The following is a 16,933-nucleotide window of genomic DNA, read 5'->3' as shown; positions in this document are numbered from 1 at the left end:
GTGTTGTTCCAAGTTACAGTAGAATCAGAACTACAATGGCAGGAATGGAAAGGATGGAATGAGGTGGTGACCCGTTGCAGTGGAAGAACCAATAGGTATTAGCAATCAATGGGTAAAGAGAGTAAAGAGGAATCCAAAATGACTCTAACATCTTAATCCTGAGTGACTAAGAATGATGACATTCCTTAGTAAGGGAGTTTGGTTGAGAAATGAGTTGGGAAATAGATATTTTTGAGGTTATAGAGAAATGTCTATGTGGAAATATTTGATACAGTATCTTCGTGTGGTATGTTTTTAAACTGCAGGTCATGACCCATTAGTGGGTCTTGAAATTATGTGAAAAATAAAATAGTTTTTAAACGAAATCAAATAGGAAAGAAAATAGAATGATAGTATTATTTCATGGAAATTATTTGTTACATGTGTGTATGCAGTAAGTTGCCAAATGAAGTGTTCCAACTGTGGGTTGCAGTCAAAAGTTGCAAAACCACTGGTCTACTTGGAGTTGCCTAACTGGCTCTCTGGAGAGATTGAGGTCGAGGATAAAAGCTTTGAAGCTATGAAGTAAGGAGATCCCTGTGGTCAAAGGTGTGGAGTCGAAAGAGGGAGGAGCACCGTATCTTAGGAAAGGTTCACATGTAGGAGAGAAATGGAAGAAGAACCAGAAGGAAGAGTACGTATAGTGTAATTTTCATAAAACTTAAAATTTAATTGAGGAGACAGACTTGAATCAAATATTACAGATTCATGTTGTATTATAAACCTATATGAGTGCTATAGCATTAAGGACCATGGTAAGGACATGAGAGTATGTCAAAGGAATTTGATTCAGTTTTGGATTTCCAAGATCGCTTCCTCTGAGAACTGACATATGAGCTGAGTAGGAATTAAGCAGGTAAAAGAGGAGATGGCATTCAGGTAAGCTGGGGATAGGTGCATTCAAAGATCATTGTTTATGGAAAACACAGAGGTATGAGATGTAGGCTGGAGAGGTAGGCAGGATCCAGGTGACACAAGGTCTTATAGACCACATTAGAAGAGTTTGACCGTTATTCAAAGGGCCACAAGAAACCACTGAAAGATTTTAATAATGGGGCTGAGGAAGGGGATAAGATAATCAGATTTTCATTTTGAATCAGTCACTCTCTAGTGAGGAGAAAGACTCAGTGGATCAAGAGTGAATGCGGAGGCCAGCTAGGAAACCATTGAAAGACTCTAGGTGGGCAAAATTATTGCTAGGATTAGGGTGGTGGCAGTTGAGATGCAGAAAAAGCAGATGGGTGTAGAAAAGGTATAAAATTGGCAAAATCTGCTGAAATATTGAAAACAGGGTAGAGGAGGAGGTAAGGTGTCCCATAAGTTTCTGGATGGCACGATGGCTGGATAGCAGCGCCAGTCACTAATATGGGAACATAGGAAAAAGAACCAGATGGTTTTACTTTGAATTTTGTTTTTTGTTTTGTTTTGTTTGTGGGGAGAGCAGGGTGGGCTGGAGATCATGTGTTTTGTTTGAGCATAAGTTTGAGGTGTCTGGAGATATCTGGGTGGAAATGCTTGGGAAAGCAGTAGGTATACATAAGAAGCCAAAAGGGAGATGTGGGCTGAAGAAAAGCAGCTGGGAGACATCAGGTTGTATACAGATAGTTATTGAAGCAATGGAAGTTGATGCCTTCAGTGAGAAGTGCAGAGAGCTGGAGACTAAGCCTTGGAGGCCACCAGCTGATAAGGAGACCCAGCAGGAGCTTGTAGCAGGGATGTGCCTCTCATTATTTTGGTCTCAGTTTAAATGCACCTCCTTCAAAAGCATCTCATGAAAGCTAGTACGTGCAAGTCCCTGTGCTGACTCTGCACTGCCCCCATTTGATTCCTTTCTATATATATCACACTGAAATTTTATGTGATATATTTTTATTTCTTTGATTGACTGACTCTCCCACTAAACTCCACTGAACAGAAGCATGTTTGTTTTATCTACTAGTGTATCTCCAGGGCCCACCACCGGGCCTGGCACTGTAGTATGTATTCACTGATATTGTTTCACTGAAAGACTCAAGCAGTCAACCAATCCATCAAGCAGTCAATCAGCCAAAGTCGTAGGAAGGAAATGCAGAGAATGATGTCCAGAAGCCAGTGGCGGCAGAGAAGTCTCTAATAGGAAAGGAGGGGTCAGCAGGCTGGATTGCCGCTAAAGCCAAATGGATTTAGCTACATCAAGATCACTGAGAGCTGATGCCAAATGAGCCAGACAGAAACGGGTTGAGGAGTGGGGATGCCGCCCCAGACCCAGGGCCTTGGCTTCAGGCTTAAACTGCCTCCTTGAAACCTGAACCCAGACCCCAGGCCCGGCTATGGGCACAAGTCCTACATGCTAAGTTATACCAGCTTCATATTCTCTAACCCTGGTGGCCCCAAGCTTCTTGATTCTGTCTCCAGCCTTCGGCAGACAGACAAATGCAAGCAGCCAAGAAGTTCCTTATGAATAAAAAGAGGCATTCCTACATGGACCCCTCCATTTATTTCTTTGAGATTATATTTTGTGAAATTAAATAAGTGACCTATACTCCAGCAAAGTTTCTTAATCAAATAAAGTTGGGAAATGGAGAGATAAACCCACTTAAATGTGCTGGGCATCTTTACTGTGAGACTTCTTGGGGCTGTTGACAAAGCACCTATAACTCAGGGTACCCATTTCCTCTCCATCCTTTCCGTTATTAAAAAAATATGAATCCATTACATTTGGTGGTAGTATCTTTCCCAATGAGACAGCTCCTGGAGGGAAGGAGCCCTGTCTGCCCAGTGCCTGTACCTGTTCTCTGCCCACAATGGGAGGCCTTCATTTATTTATTCGACAAACTCACTGGGTCCTGTGCTAGAGACTGGGGATGTAAGACACAGAATCTGCCATCAGATCGCTGTACTCCCATGCTCAAATCCCTGACGCCTAGAATGACATCCCGACTCCTTACTATGGCCTACAGGGCCCCCCAGAACCTGACATCCCCACCCTCGGACCTCACCCTCCCCAACTCTCCCTGTTTTCCCTCCAGCTCTGTCCACAGTGGCCTCCTCACTGCACCCCTTACCCCCAAACCTTACCAGCTTCTCTTGCCTCGGGGCCTCTGCATTTACTGTGCCTTCTGCCTGTTGTGCTCTTTCCTACAATCCACCCTGACTTCCCACCATAATCAGCCAGCAACTTCTCATCAGAGGCCGTCCCTGACCCCTCTTGGAGTACGACAGCATTCACTCACTCTCACACTTGCAGCTTATACTCTTCTCTGCTTCATTTGTCTTCATAGCACTTAGCGCTACCTGATGATGTCATGTGTTTGCATTTATTTCGTTCCATATTACCAGTCTTTATCAGTCTTACGCTAGAATGCAGGCTCCAAGCGGGCAGGGACTTGGGCTGTCCTGTTTACCAACGTAACAGTACCCACACGTAGGAGACACTCAACTATTCAAGTAGCAGTGGATACCACCTTAGATCTCACAGTTGTTTGGATGATACAGATAGGTAAACAAGGAATGACCAGCAGTGGGATAAGGACCACAACCGGAAGTGTACAGGAGCCCCTTGTGACACCCTCAGATGGGAGCATCGGAGAACAAGTCCCATTTAAGGTACATTTAAGCTGAAGGACAATCAGGAGCAATGCAATCAAAGAGAAAGGCAGGAGAAGAGTGCCGTGGGCACAGGGCCCACACCTGCCAGGACTCCGAGGAGGGCAGGCTCTGGGGACAGCAAAGAGGAGGAGCTCATTAAGGCTGCAGCAAAGTGTAGTCCCTATGTGTGTTCATCGGAACTGGACGTCTGCTTCTTTTATCCCTTTGCCATTTTCCAATTAAATTGCTTCAATAGGGGGGGAAAAAGCTTCCATATATAAACACCATTATAGGAAATCATTAAAAAGCAGTCATTTCATTATGGTTGCTGTATTTGCAAACCTGCATTAGCAGCTCAGAGGTTTCCTTGAGCTGGATTTTATATGCAAAGTTTGCTGCAGTTTATTTGCTGATCTCCATTTAAGATAACGGAAGTAAGTCCAACATGTTCCTTCATTAAAAAAGCGCTTTTCTTTTGTTTTCAAACCTTACCCATCAGAGCCAAGGCTGCCCCTTCAGTAAGCTGGCTCCTGCGCTCTGTCTTCAGAGCCTGGAGGAGTGAGATGGCACTTTAGAAAGTGCTTTGACTTACCTAAGTAGTCGTGTAAAAGAGAAAGGTCCTGGAAAGGTCACATTGCATCTTAAAATAAATCGCCTTACCTCTGTTCAAACCTAGTCACACAATTATTTGGAAAATAGAGGTAATTAAATAGACAAAGACAAAGGTTGGAACTGTGGCTTGGGATTGTTATTTTCTCAATTTGGCCAAGAGTTCTAGTTCAAAGAGAGGCCGAGTGTAATAGCTAACATGCTGTGCTCACTTGCTTTGTTGTCAAGCATTCACATGCATTTTTATGTTTAATCCTCCACCTTGAAGGAGGCCCTGTAAATCTCCACATCTGTAAAATAGATAACAGAGTTCAGAGAGGGTAAGTCACTTGCCCAAGGCTGCACAGCTAAGCAGTTTTTTTTCTGTTGTTGCTGCTGCCCCTGTGTTTCTGTAGATGGCTTTGCTTTGACACGCCTCCGCTTTAACAGTGAACAGTGCCAGTGGTTGGTGTGCTGTGCTTACTGCAGTCCTTTGAGGTCTAGTGCCGTTAGGGGAATTTAGGGAGCAGCTGTGTGATCACAGCACCTGGCTAATAGCCGTGTTTGTTGTTAATCGAGACTTTGCAGATCTCCATCTTAGAAACGACATCCTTAGACCAAATGATTCTGGGTGTCGCACTAAAGCAGAGCACAGATGTGTGCACACGGGCTCATTGCATCATGCATGTTAGCATGTGTGCGGTGTACTCTCTAGCAGACTTTTCTTAACTCTGTTAATGGAACAGCGAAGCTTATCTGGAGCAATTGTTCATAAAACAAACAAAACCCCTGACCTGATGGACCTCTGCTCAGCCTGTGATGGGTTCTGCTCCCATATTTTGAGCTCTCTTCTGATGTTAGGTGAGAAATTCTTATTTTAATGGAATTTGGCAATGCTAAACTATTATACCCTTAGGGATGAAAGAAAGCACATGATACCTTGCTCACTGGTGTGATCATTTAGATAGAGATTTCCTCCTTGTGAGTAGTTTTTGGAGGACAACCAAGGAAGAATTTACACATGAAACTTGGCTCTTTGGCATGGCTATGACTATGAAATATGTTTAACGTTAAAACCAGATTTTTTCTGCCTTAATGGCGAAGAGGTTTCGTGGCTTCAGGAAAAATGTTCCAAAGTGTCAAGCAGTCACTCCCAGTGGGGAAGAGGGGAGTCAGGGCAGGAAAAAGTGGCCCTGCCTCCTCCAAAAATTATTTCTGCAGACTTGGATAGGAGTGTTTACAAAGGCAAGGCAGCCTGTCTGGAGAAAACTCGCTTTTCGTCAGGAATGAGGTGGCAAGGTGGTCAGTCATCCCCCAGCAAAGAATTTTTAAATAAGAATCAGATTGTTCGTAAATCTGTGTGCCGATTCTGAAACTTTGAGGAACCAGTCAGTCCACAGGTTAAAAAGGTTAGATGGGACAGAATAAAGCACCCTGGCTAGTTGATATAATAGGCTGAGCCCCTCGTTGCCTGTTTTCTCTTCTTGTTTAGTTAGGTGATTTAATATCTCCCAAGAGGTTCATGATGTTGGTCATTTCTGAGAACCAAGCCCAGGGAAGTCTTAGACGTTTCTAACATTGACTCACCGGAGGACTCTCTGAGTGACTATGTGCTTTCTCCCAGGGATCTGAGCACGGTCAGGTAAGACCTGTCTACAAATGTTAGCAGGGCCAGCTGACTGAGGAGCGCACCTAAAATCATTCCAGAACTTTCCTTGGAGCATAGCCAGACTTGAGAGCAGGAAAGGTCACGGTTCCACTTCACTTTGTGTTACTTTGGAATATTTCCCTCAATTCTGCTCTTCAGTAATGTCCAGCCCCGCGGAGAGTTGGGATAGCAATGGAAAGCTGTGTTGATCTACCACGTATTCAAAATAATCTCCCATAATCATTGGCATTCATGAACTCCTTTTCTACTATAATAAGCAGCCTTTGTTTTCTAAACAGACCATGTCCCTGCAGGTTGGATTGGTTCGTGGTTGTTTGAAACTCATGACATATTTTTCCTTAAAACCAGCATTATAGAGAGCATGAGCTTCTGAGACAAGCCTCTTAAAGCCTATGTTGTCTGTAATGGAAATAAGGTATGGGACCTCGTGGCAGCCATCTTTGTGAGCAGTGCTCCTGTGAGAGATTTTATAGACCATGTCTGTTTTCAAGAAGCACATCTTCCCCCGTTACCTACTGGCTTGGAAATTCTCCCACTCTGGCCACAATGAGAGGCATGGGGCCTGGGACTGGTACTGCTGGCCTACTATGTGCTGGTACTGTTTGCTCTCAAAGGCTGGATGGAGCTTGCCTATAAGGGGGCTTTTGAGCTGAGATGGCTGATCCAGACTCTGAGACAGGCCCATTGGCTTAGAGGTTAGTGAGCTTCAGGAAGAGTGGTCTGAGGTGAGGCCCGGACTTGGGCAGGGGCCAGTGCTGGAGGCACAGTGAGGAGGCCAGAGTTCATCCTCTAAATGCATCTCGAAATATTTCTTCAGGATAACTTCTCAGAGTTATCAGGTACAGAATGATCTTTAAGACTTTCTGTAGATTTTGCCAAATTGCTCCCCATCTGTACTCCAAAGTTTTCCTCACATCCTCTGCAATGCTGGTTATTTTCTTATTCTTAAAGCTGTGCCAATCCGGCAATTAGTAGTCAATAAGTAAAATGATTGAATGTGAAATTGAACTTTTCTACAAACATGCCGTTGGAGCCTTGCTCTCCAGAAGCCGCTGCCAGAACTTTTATACCACAGAGGCCAGTAGGGGTGGGAATTCTGTGGGGCGCTGGGGCAGCTTAGAGGGAGGCGTTCTGAAGGGGCATCAAGGCAGCTGGGTTTCGCAGTCGCTGGAGGACATTTTTATTGCAGCTGAGGTCGGGTTTTCTTTCTTACACCTTCACAATATTTAAGACGAAGTTTATTGTTGTAGAGAAACGGTCAAAACTACAAAATGATAACAGCAAAAATGAAAACAAATCTCAGGTTGGTAAGATTTGGCTAAAATAGAACCTCATTTTCTTTGGGAAAGACACACCGAAGAGGCTCTTCCTCCCGGTGAAGTCGGACCTACCTGGTAGGACGGGGTGGCAGCTGACAGCTCACTCTTCTTGGCACACTTACTCCCATTCGTGCCTGTGTTCCCGGGGATAAATTGGATGTGGCAGTGACACTTTCAGGAAAGCCTTCCTGTTCGCATAGCTGCATTGAGGAATCAATCATCATAGTGGTGGTCCCACGTTAAATCTAGATGTGAGACTATACATGCTATGTCACACCTTCTTGCCTTGAATGTTGAAGTATTTGTTTTCTCCTCAACTTTTTATTTTGAAAAACATCAAACTTACAAAAAAGATCAAATGAACCACCCTAAACCCTTTGCCTAGATTCACCACTTGTTAACATTTTGCCACATTTGATTTCGTGCATGCACAAATTTTTTTTTTTTCTGAGCCATTTGAAAGCCAGCTGCAGACATTGTGATGCTCCACCCTAAATACATCAGCGTGACCCTCTTAAGAACAGGGACTTTCTCATTTATAACCAAAGCACCTTAATCACACTGAACATTTTCACCCAGATACAACATTATATATAGTCCGTATTCAGATTTTCCCAAATGTCCCAACACTGTCTTTTGCTTAATCCAGAATCAAATCAAGGTTCACACATTCCATTTAGTTACCACACCTCTTTACTCCCCTTTAATCTAGAACAGGTCCCCCACCTTCATTGTATTTCATAACATTGACATTTTTGAGGAGGCCAGCTTAGTAGTATGACAGAAGTTCCCTCAGTCTGGATCGTCTGATTGTTTTCCTATTATCAGATTTGAGGTTAACATTTTTTACAATAATATACATGGGTGATGATGTGTCCTCACCACTGTGTTGCAGTAAGAGGTTCATGCGTCAGTTTGTTTGTTACTGATGATGTTGAGGTGCTTTTGAACTATAACATCGTTCTTACCCTCTTCTCTTCGGTAGACTCACACACTGTGTATGTCACTCAGGGGCGGCCTCCGTGGATACTCTCTTCCTCCTTTCCTCTCAGACCCTTCGGTCTTCTTGCACTCAGATCCGGAAGTCAACTATTCTATTTTCTACGTTGTTTTGTTCAATTTTCGCTTATTTCTCACTAGAGTTAGGGCCTTGATACATGCAAAGCGGAGAAGACTGCTAAAAAGAAAGCAACAGCCCCCTTGATTGTGGCCATAGAACCACAATAGTTTCTGAGCTGTTACATGCCCAGGGTGTCACATCTGCCTCTTAGCAGAACATATGTATTGTTGTTGAACAAATCTATAGCTCTTTCTTCCACCTCAGTCACTTTACAAGGCATGAAAAGAAAGGTGAGGGTTGTGTCTGCTCTCAGAAGGCAGTGAGAGTTATGGTTATAGTTTGACTTGCTGCTTCTCACACAGATAAAGCTTTAGGACAGTTCACAGCAGACCTACAGCCACTTCCATTTCTCAGATTGGCTAAATGGCTAAAAATTCACTGTGCCTAATATGTCTAACTTCAGTGGAAGAGCCTCAGCCTTGAAGATCCCCCTTAATTGAAAGCCTTTTTGCAGGGTATGGTATGCTACATGATACTTCTTAGATTTGATAATACTTGATCAATGAGCAAGCTAACAAAAGCTAGATACTTTTGAAAGTTGATTTATAGAAAGTCTTTTATTTCTTTTACATGCCCAAGGCATGTGGCCTTTATTGAGCACTACTCCATGCCCAGCGTTATGTGTCTGGGAACACACGGACAAATGAACAGTTACTATTCCCCAAGGCTGGGCTTAGTAAGGTCAATGTGTCAGTTAACAAGTAATTACGGGGTTTGGGATACCTCAAGGAAAAAGGCAAATATGAGATTGTAGGTAATCAGGGAAGGCTTCCTGGAGAAAGGATTTCAGGGCAAAGTTTTAAAAAGAGACATAACGAAGAAGAAAACGAGGGGCTTCCAAACTAGGCAGATGTATGACCACTAGCTGTGAAATAAATGCCAAGCTCCAGAGTATGTAAAATTTGAAGCTAGGACCATATTTTGGGGCAAATTAATCTAGTAAAGTCATGCTTCATAGAAGCATGTGGAGCAGGGAGGGTTTCTAATATCTAGACCATTTAGCTATATTTTTATTTGGGTTAGGGGTCCCATAGGAGGTGTCAAAAAACTAGGCAGCCTTTAATATCTGATATATAGTTTATTGTGTGCAACTCTGGGGCTAGGCTTAGCTGATCCAGAGGGAAAAAGGAGAAAACCGGCCTACCAGTATGTTTCATGGAGCAAGAATGCTGGTTAGGCTTAATTTTCATAGCCATGAATGTCTTCTTACTTCCTTTCCAGATTTCTGAAATACTTGGGTCTTCCCTCAAACAACAACAGAAAAACCTAAGGCTCTGGGTTCTCAACAGAAAAATATAATCTCGCTGTCTTTTTTCCAGCTCTTCAAAAGTCTAACTGGGAAAAGTTACATTTAGAAAGGACAGCAAAGGCAGGACTATAGACTCTGACAGAGGCAAGCAGAGAACAGTGATGAGGGAAGTGGGCAGAGCCGTGGATCACCAGGGCCATGCCGAGGCCAGCTGCTGGCCACTCCACAGATTGTTGTATGAGGAGCTGAGCCCAGTGTGTCCAAACCTTCTAATTTTACCAGAATAGTCATAAATGTTAATGGCTTTTAAATGTTAGCAATTCAAAAACTGTTAAAAAAAAAAAAAAAAAGAGTGGGGAGGCCTTGCCAGATAGCAAACCCTGCCATACAAACAAACCACTTCAGCTGCAGGTGGCTTGTTTTCCTCTAGTTGAAGGGAGATATCCATTTCATTTATTCCTCTGTGTCCTTTGTTTCATCTTACAGCAAATTAGACAACTAGAAGGTAGAATGCCAAGATTGTCCTTGATAAGCTTATTCCTTTACATTGTGCTTTAATGGTCTACAGCTTAATTTTAATTGAAGATTAGTATAAGAAAGAAGCATATGAAATCTGCATATGTGTGAAACTGCCTGAGGAGACTAACAATCACAGTGGGTCATGCCACATGTGAAGTCCCATGTACCTAAATTCTTCTAGCATCTATTACTAAAAACACATTCTTTCCCTTGTGAGACTGGAATGCTTCCTCCTTTCTGATAGGAGATAGTACATTTTTGCTCTGGCTGCCAGGAAGCTCAGGGCTAAGTGAAAGAGTCAGCCCAGCTGCTGTTTGCTTTTGTTTGCTATCTCAGCCTTTCCCTGGTGTTTTCCCCTTTTTGTTTATTTGCTATATGCTACCTCAAATTCGTCTTTGGAAAGATATTAAGAACCTCTGTTAGAAGACTGTGTATTTGATACAGATGGCCTCCTCTTTGGCACATGGACATGGAACTGAGCTGTTACCGTTCCTATGTAAAGCATAGCACAACCTGAGGTGCTGCAGTGTGTCTGCCTCGGCGTCACCCTTCACACTGGTGTTCATGGCGAATGTGCAGTTCAGTGGCAATAAGTACATTTACAGAGTTTTGCAACTGTCTCCATTAAGCAATATTGCCCCACTCCCCTAACCCCTGTAACCTCTATTCTACCTTCTGTCTCTACGAATTTGCCTACTCTAGATACCTCATATAAGCAGAATCATACAATATTTGTCCTTCTGTGACTGGCTTATTTCACTTAGCTTAATGCCTTCAGTATTCATTCATGTCGTAGCATGTGTCTGAATTACCTTCCTTTTTAGGGTGAATAATATTCCATTGTATGTATACGCCACATTTTGTTTATCCATCCATCGATGGACATTGGGTCATTTCTACCTTTTGGTTATTGTGAAGAATGTTGCTATAAACACGGGTGTACAGGTATATTTTTCAGTTCTACTTTCAATTATTTTGAGTATATACCCAGAAGTGGGATTGCTGGATCACATGGTAGTTCTATTTTTAATTTTTGAGGAGGCACCATACTGTTTTTCATAGTGGTTACACTATTGTACATTCCCACCAACAAGGAACAAGGATTCTAACTTCTCTACAGCCCCACCAACGCTTGGGTGTGAAGTCATATGTCATTATGGTTTTGATTTGTAAATGAGGTACCTTTTGTTCCTTCTTGGACACACTAGATCCCTTGTCTCAGCTTATATCACTCCTCTGGTCCCTTAACTCACATCTCTTTTGTAGAGAGATTCAACTGCCTGAGCCTTAATGTTGATGTTCCAGCCCTCTGGCAGGTACCAGATTATGCAGGGCATTGTAGGCCCAGGGAAGGAATTGAGAATGTATTCTAAGTCTATATTTAAAAGAATATGCCACAGACTCTGAAAGATAATTCCACCTTGTACTGAGCAACATTGATGCTGGGGGTGAATGGTGAGTGACTGGTGCTATATGACAGCTCTTAGACAGGGGTCCCAGAATATCTGCTCCTGCCAGCTTATCCACTTTGTCCTCCTGTGAGACTCCAAACAGGGAACAATAACAAAGGAACGCCAAGTATCATCTGATCTTGAGTGGGGCTCATATAAAACCACAGTGCAGAGCTCTGTGAATAACAGGCTGGAATGTGTGGGGTTTATCTTTCAACCTGTGTTTTATACACTTGGCTTCCTAAGACTAAAGAAAGCCTTTATAGCCCTCCTTGGTTTGAAGAGAAGATGCTTATTAGCTGTTTACAGTCTGTATGTTAATTTAAATACCCTCCTCAGTCCTCCTGATTTTCTATCTTGTACTTGCATCATATTCTCTGTGGTTACTTTCCCCAGGATGATGGTGGACAGCTGAGGGACTGTGGTATTTGCCTTGTAAAACTGTGAGCCTCTCAGAGTTGAGGAGAGTCTCTTATTTATTTTTGTATCCTACTACCAGCCTGAAACAAGGCTCAGCAACTGTTTGCTTAAATAATGAGAAAGAAATACTGGTCGGATCCCTACACTTTCCTCTTGTGCCCTGTGGCCCAACATCCTCAGGATACAGCCTGGTTTCACCTCTCGAGTCCCACAGTGAGAGCTCATCAGCAGACATGTCCAATGTGATCACTGGGTGAGGGGGAGCTGTACTAAGGAAGTCCATATGGAATGGCCAAATAGAGGCCTCTTTCTTCCTCATCCTATTTATAGCAACTTAAAAATGCAAGTAATTCAGGAATGTGTGTTAACTCCAGTTCGGGGTTCCAGAAAACCCTGCACTTCGAGGTAAATGATCATTCAAAGAAAATTCTCAGTTATTACCCTGGAATTAAGTGTGTTCTGGAAACAGTTCCACTGACATCTTTGGTCACTGAGGAGTGCCGCTTCTGGCTCTGGCCCTCCTTGCCTTGAGTTGGCAGTAGGCACTGGCCCTCCACCTCCAGAGGGCCTTCTGCAGTGAGGAGTGTCCCTTAGCTGTTAGCAGCTCAGGACATGACCCATAACAAGGACAGAAAACATAAGGTTGTTGTAAAACATGGTGCTGTTTGCTAGTCTGTGTTCCTAGTCTTTCTGTCTGTTAAATATATAATGATGTGGTATTTATATTTGTTCACTTAAAAAATAATTTTTGATTGCCTACAATATTCTGTGTTGGAGATGCATTGGTGAGGAACATCAAGTCCCTTCTTTCATGGAGCTTACATTTTAGTAGAGAACAGATATTAACACAAGTCAGATTAGATAGTGATAATTGCCATGAAAAAGATAGAATAATAGGGCAGAGACTATGCAGGGAGAAGAGTTGGAATTCCCATGCTTTAGACAGAGAAGAGCTTAGTGAAGAGGTGGCATTTTGAGCTGAGAACTGAATGATAAGTGGAGATTTGGGTAGAAGTCAGTTTCTGCAGAGGAAACAGCAAGGAAAAGGAAGCCCTGGGCCAGGCAAGAGACTGGCATGTCCTGGGGATGGAGAGAGGCCAGGACGGTGAACAGGGCATAGTGAATGAGAGGAAAGTGGACAGATGAGGCAAGGACAAGACCAGTGGGTCTCACCGCGACAGCACATGAAAGTCATCTGAGGAACTTTAAAAAATTTCCCAGTGCCCAAGCCCCACCCCCAGAGATTGTGATTTGATTGGTCTGCAGTGTGGCCTGGACACGGGTATTTTATAAAAGCTCCCCAGGGAATCCATGGTGCAGCCTGGGTTGAGAACACCACCAGTCTTGATCATGCAGAATCTTACAGACTCTGGTAAGGAGTTTGGACTTTAGTTGAATGACATTGGGATGACATTAGATTGTTTGGACTGGGGAGTGGAGGGTAACAAGATCTGATGTATGTACATAAGAGGCTCACTTTGGGTAAAGAAGGCTCAGCTGAAATGATGGTGGTTTGGACTATTGTGGTATCAGTGGAGATTGTAAGAAGTAGTCACCTAGGGGATAAGTTTTGGAGGTTGTAGCCGCAGATGGATTGGGTTAGGATGTGAAACAAAAGGAAATCAAGGTTGCCTAAGAGTTGACCTGAGTAACTGGGTGGATGGTAGCAACATTCACAAAGATGGGAGAGAAACAGATATGAGAGGTGTACGTTGGAATGAAAGCCTCGGGTTTGTTTCTCTCTAGATTGAGGTAATTTATAGGCAACCAAATAAGGTTGATCAAAATATCCTGATATATCTTGTTCCTATAGTTCTGAGTTTTCTGGAAATCTTCCAGAGGAAAGCACCAAAAGCAATTGACTAGTTTATTACATGGATCCTGTGATGAGAAGGAAGGAGGAGCGCAGAAGGGAAACTGAGTATACTGAGCTTCTTTCATGCAGGAATCAAGCTGGGCACAGGAGATGAATGTGCTTCGGAAGACTGCATATAGTTAACACCTGTCTTGCTACAAGAATTAAATGGCATGGTGATATATATAGTCCAAAATAACAGGTTAAGTTATTTGTATCTGACTTTAAGGGGATTTTTTTCCCCCTCACAGAATTATCTTCTAAGATACGTCTAGCTCGCATTAAGATTGTAATTAATTTTCCTTCCAGACCATACCCTGGATATCCAGCAATTAAAAGTAACTCAGTCAGAATCAAGTTATCAGAATTGCTTACAAAACATCTACATGGTGAATAATGTGGAATTTGTTGGAAAGGTTTATTTTTCCCCTGATGGAAGAAGGGGATTAAATTGCAATAGTAAAGCATGTTAATTGGTTATATCATTGAGAACAAGGAATGTCTCTTACACAGTTTCTATTTTTAAAAATGCTTAGTATTTCTGCTAACTCTGGGGCTTTTTGTTTTGATTGTTTAGTAAAGTTATGAGATCTTTGCTGACTCTCTTTCTGGAGTCAGTGCTTATCTGAATGGCTGAGCTGGAAGGCTGACCAGAAGGCCTCTGAAGTCCCAACGGCCCCTTCCGGGACACTTCTTTGTTCTTATTAAGGAAACTCAAGATGTGGCTATCTTTGAATGAAAGACAAGAGTATTCAGCATGTCATGGCTATCTAGAAAATGACCATGGTCTTAAACTCCTTAATAAAGATTTTACATTGGCTCCAAGCCTCAGAGGAATGTCAGCAGCCTGTGACATTAGGCTGCATTGCGTCGAACTTTAAAATTTCACCTCTATCGCCGTTCTGGTTTACCGGAATGAGTTTTTCATGATAAGCAAAAAGAAGAGCATTTGTTGCCTTCCTGCCTGCTTAACGCGTTTTGTCCACATTCACCCACAGATAACTGCAGTGACCTGAACTCAGAACTGCAGAGGGTGCTGACAGGGCTGGAGAATGTCGTCTGCTGCAGAAAGAAGAGCAGCTGCAGCCTCTCAGTGGCCGAGGTGGACAGGCACATCGAGCAGCTCACCACAGCCAGCGAGCACTGTGACTTGGCTATCAAGGTAAACCCTCCCTGCCGTCTGTCTTGCTTCCTGAGATCACATAGGAGAAATGATCAGATCCCTCTCTTCTGAAATGTGGTTTGCTCAAGTACCTGTTAGGAATGAGTGTTTCTAAGAAAGCCATCCTTATAGATTGGGCCACCAGATAGAAGCAGGAGCCCTGTAAAATTTTGTTGGGCTGAAATGCATTCGAAAAAGTTATTATGTCAACAGTCAAGATTGCTGACGTTGCAGCCAAAAAAAAAAAAAACAATTTTCTTGCAAACTCTTAGACTGTAGTATTGAACCACATCATTTTAGTGTGATTCATCATATAGCCCAAAGATTAACTTGGAAGTTTTATTAAAGCTTTAAGACCTCAAGAATATTATTTCAGGAGTTATCACTTCACGTTGCTAAGAAGGGGGCAAGTTCTGGGCCTCAGTGAGTCATGTATCCTGAGCACATTGGTGCTAGGTCCACACCTTTCACCTGCATTCACTTTACCTCTTAAGGAGGACCAGGAGAGAGGAATTTGCTGCAGATGCACAAACTCATCATGAGCAATGAGAATGTCAAATTCTGTTGATCCCGGGCCTCTAAAGTCTTGCTATTACTTCACCATAACTTAGCGACCTAAGCATAGCGATTCAATCTGAAAAGTCTGGAAAGACCCTATATAAAAGAAAAATGTGACATGTTACTTAAAAAATGACTTAGGACTCTCAGCCCAAGTTTCTATCAACAGGAATCCTAGATTGCACTCAAGAGCTGTGATATCTTAAGGTAAACCATGATTTGTGGTTATAACACAGCTGGTTTTCCATCTTTATTCATCTCAATTATTAATATATCATTGACGTGGTTTGGGAAAGCAACTACTGGTGTTTCTGTCTCTGGAGTCTCGCAGGCCCTATATTTTATTTTAATGTCAACTTGGGTACTAGCCTTGGCCTCAGCTTTGAGAAGGAGGAGGCCAAGGGCTTCTGCCAACCAGCAAGGGACAGAGCGGGGCCTGGAGCAGGGCCTCAGATTTGAGGAGGAGAAAGCACAACATGGGGAGAGTGGCAGCAAGATTTGGGTAACTGTGTTTGGGGAACCAATGCGAGCATCCGCGAGTGATATATTCTTGGGTTTTTTGTTTTCGAGACCCGTTTCTCAGCACATCTCTTCACTGCCTTCTACCCCTACGTGGTAATTCTGTCTCCATGTCATTTAGCTTATGCTTCCTTTTCCAACGGACAAATGTGAATTAACAGTTTCTGAAAGCAAGCAGAATTTATTCTTCCTTTTTTTCTAATTTTATGCACGTTTCTTCTCCATTAATACTGTTTTAAATAGATTTTTAAAAACTCTCCAAGTGCTAGTAAGATTCTGCTCTTTTTAGTTCATAACTGTCTTATTAATTAACTAAATCCCCGCTGCCTTAGAAAACTCCACAGTGCGCTTCCTCTTTTCTGTGTCACTGAGGTTTATTTTTGTCTTTCACACCTTGGGACTGAACCTCATTCACATCCTCCGAATTCTGATGTGACACTGAAAGCTGAAAATGGTGATATGACCTATCATATTGCTGAGTTGAAACATGGGAGACTATAATTTAGGAAACTACAAGTTAGATTTTGTGTCCAGTTCGCAACTTCACATTTGCATGATCAGGATCACTAACTGGCTTGCTGGTCTGCTCGTGTGTTGTACCAACTCTGGAATGTGGACGAAGGAGATAAACATTTGTGTGGACATGGCAGTTAGCCTCACAAGTAGACTGAAACACCAGGAAGGGACTAACTTTGCTTTTCTTACTCTGGAGACTGCTGGGTAATACAGACTAGGACCCATGCAAGCAACAGAGCCTCATCTGAAAACAGAGAGAAGATGATTTAGGGGTGTCACTAGTCGTGATTACGGTTTGCAATGAAATGACTGTAGAACCTAGTCCTCTGTGGACACTCACTTCTGTCCAGCCCGTTTTCTTCCCCTCCTCTTTCTCCCAAAG

The 16,933-nt window shown here is 42.9% G+C and overlaps 1 protein-coding gene across 1 annotated transcript in view; it reads left to right on the top strand.

The window, feature by feature from the left end:
- Nucleotides 1-16,933, top strand: part of MCC (mutated in colorectal cancers) — a 379,504-nt gene that overhangs the window by 296,181 nt on the left and 66,390 nt on the right. The window contains exon 7 of the mRNA XM_025047770.1: nt 14,795-15,021. Coding sequence (XP_024903538.1) covers nt 14,795-15,021 — 227 coding nt within the window. The remainder of the gene's footprint in view (nt 1-14,794; nt 15,022-16,933) is intronic.

The sequence above is a fragment of the Pteropus alecto genome, unplaced genomic scaffold (assembly GCF_000325575.1).
Source record: "Pteropus alecto unplaced genomic scaffold, ASM32557v1 scaffold20, whole genome shotgun sequence".
Lineage (NCBI taxonomy): Eukaryota > Metazoa > Chordata > Mammalia > Chiroptera > Pteropodidae > Pteropus > Pteropus alecto.
Note: the sequence above shows the minus strand (reverse complement) of the source record. Positions and strands in the feature narration are given on the sequence as shown.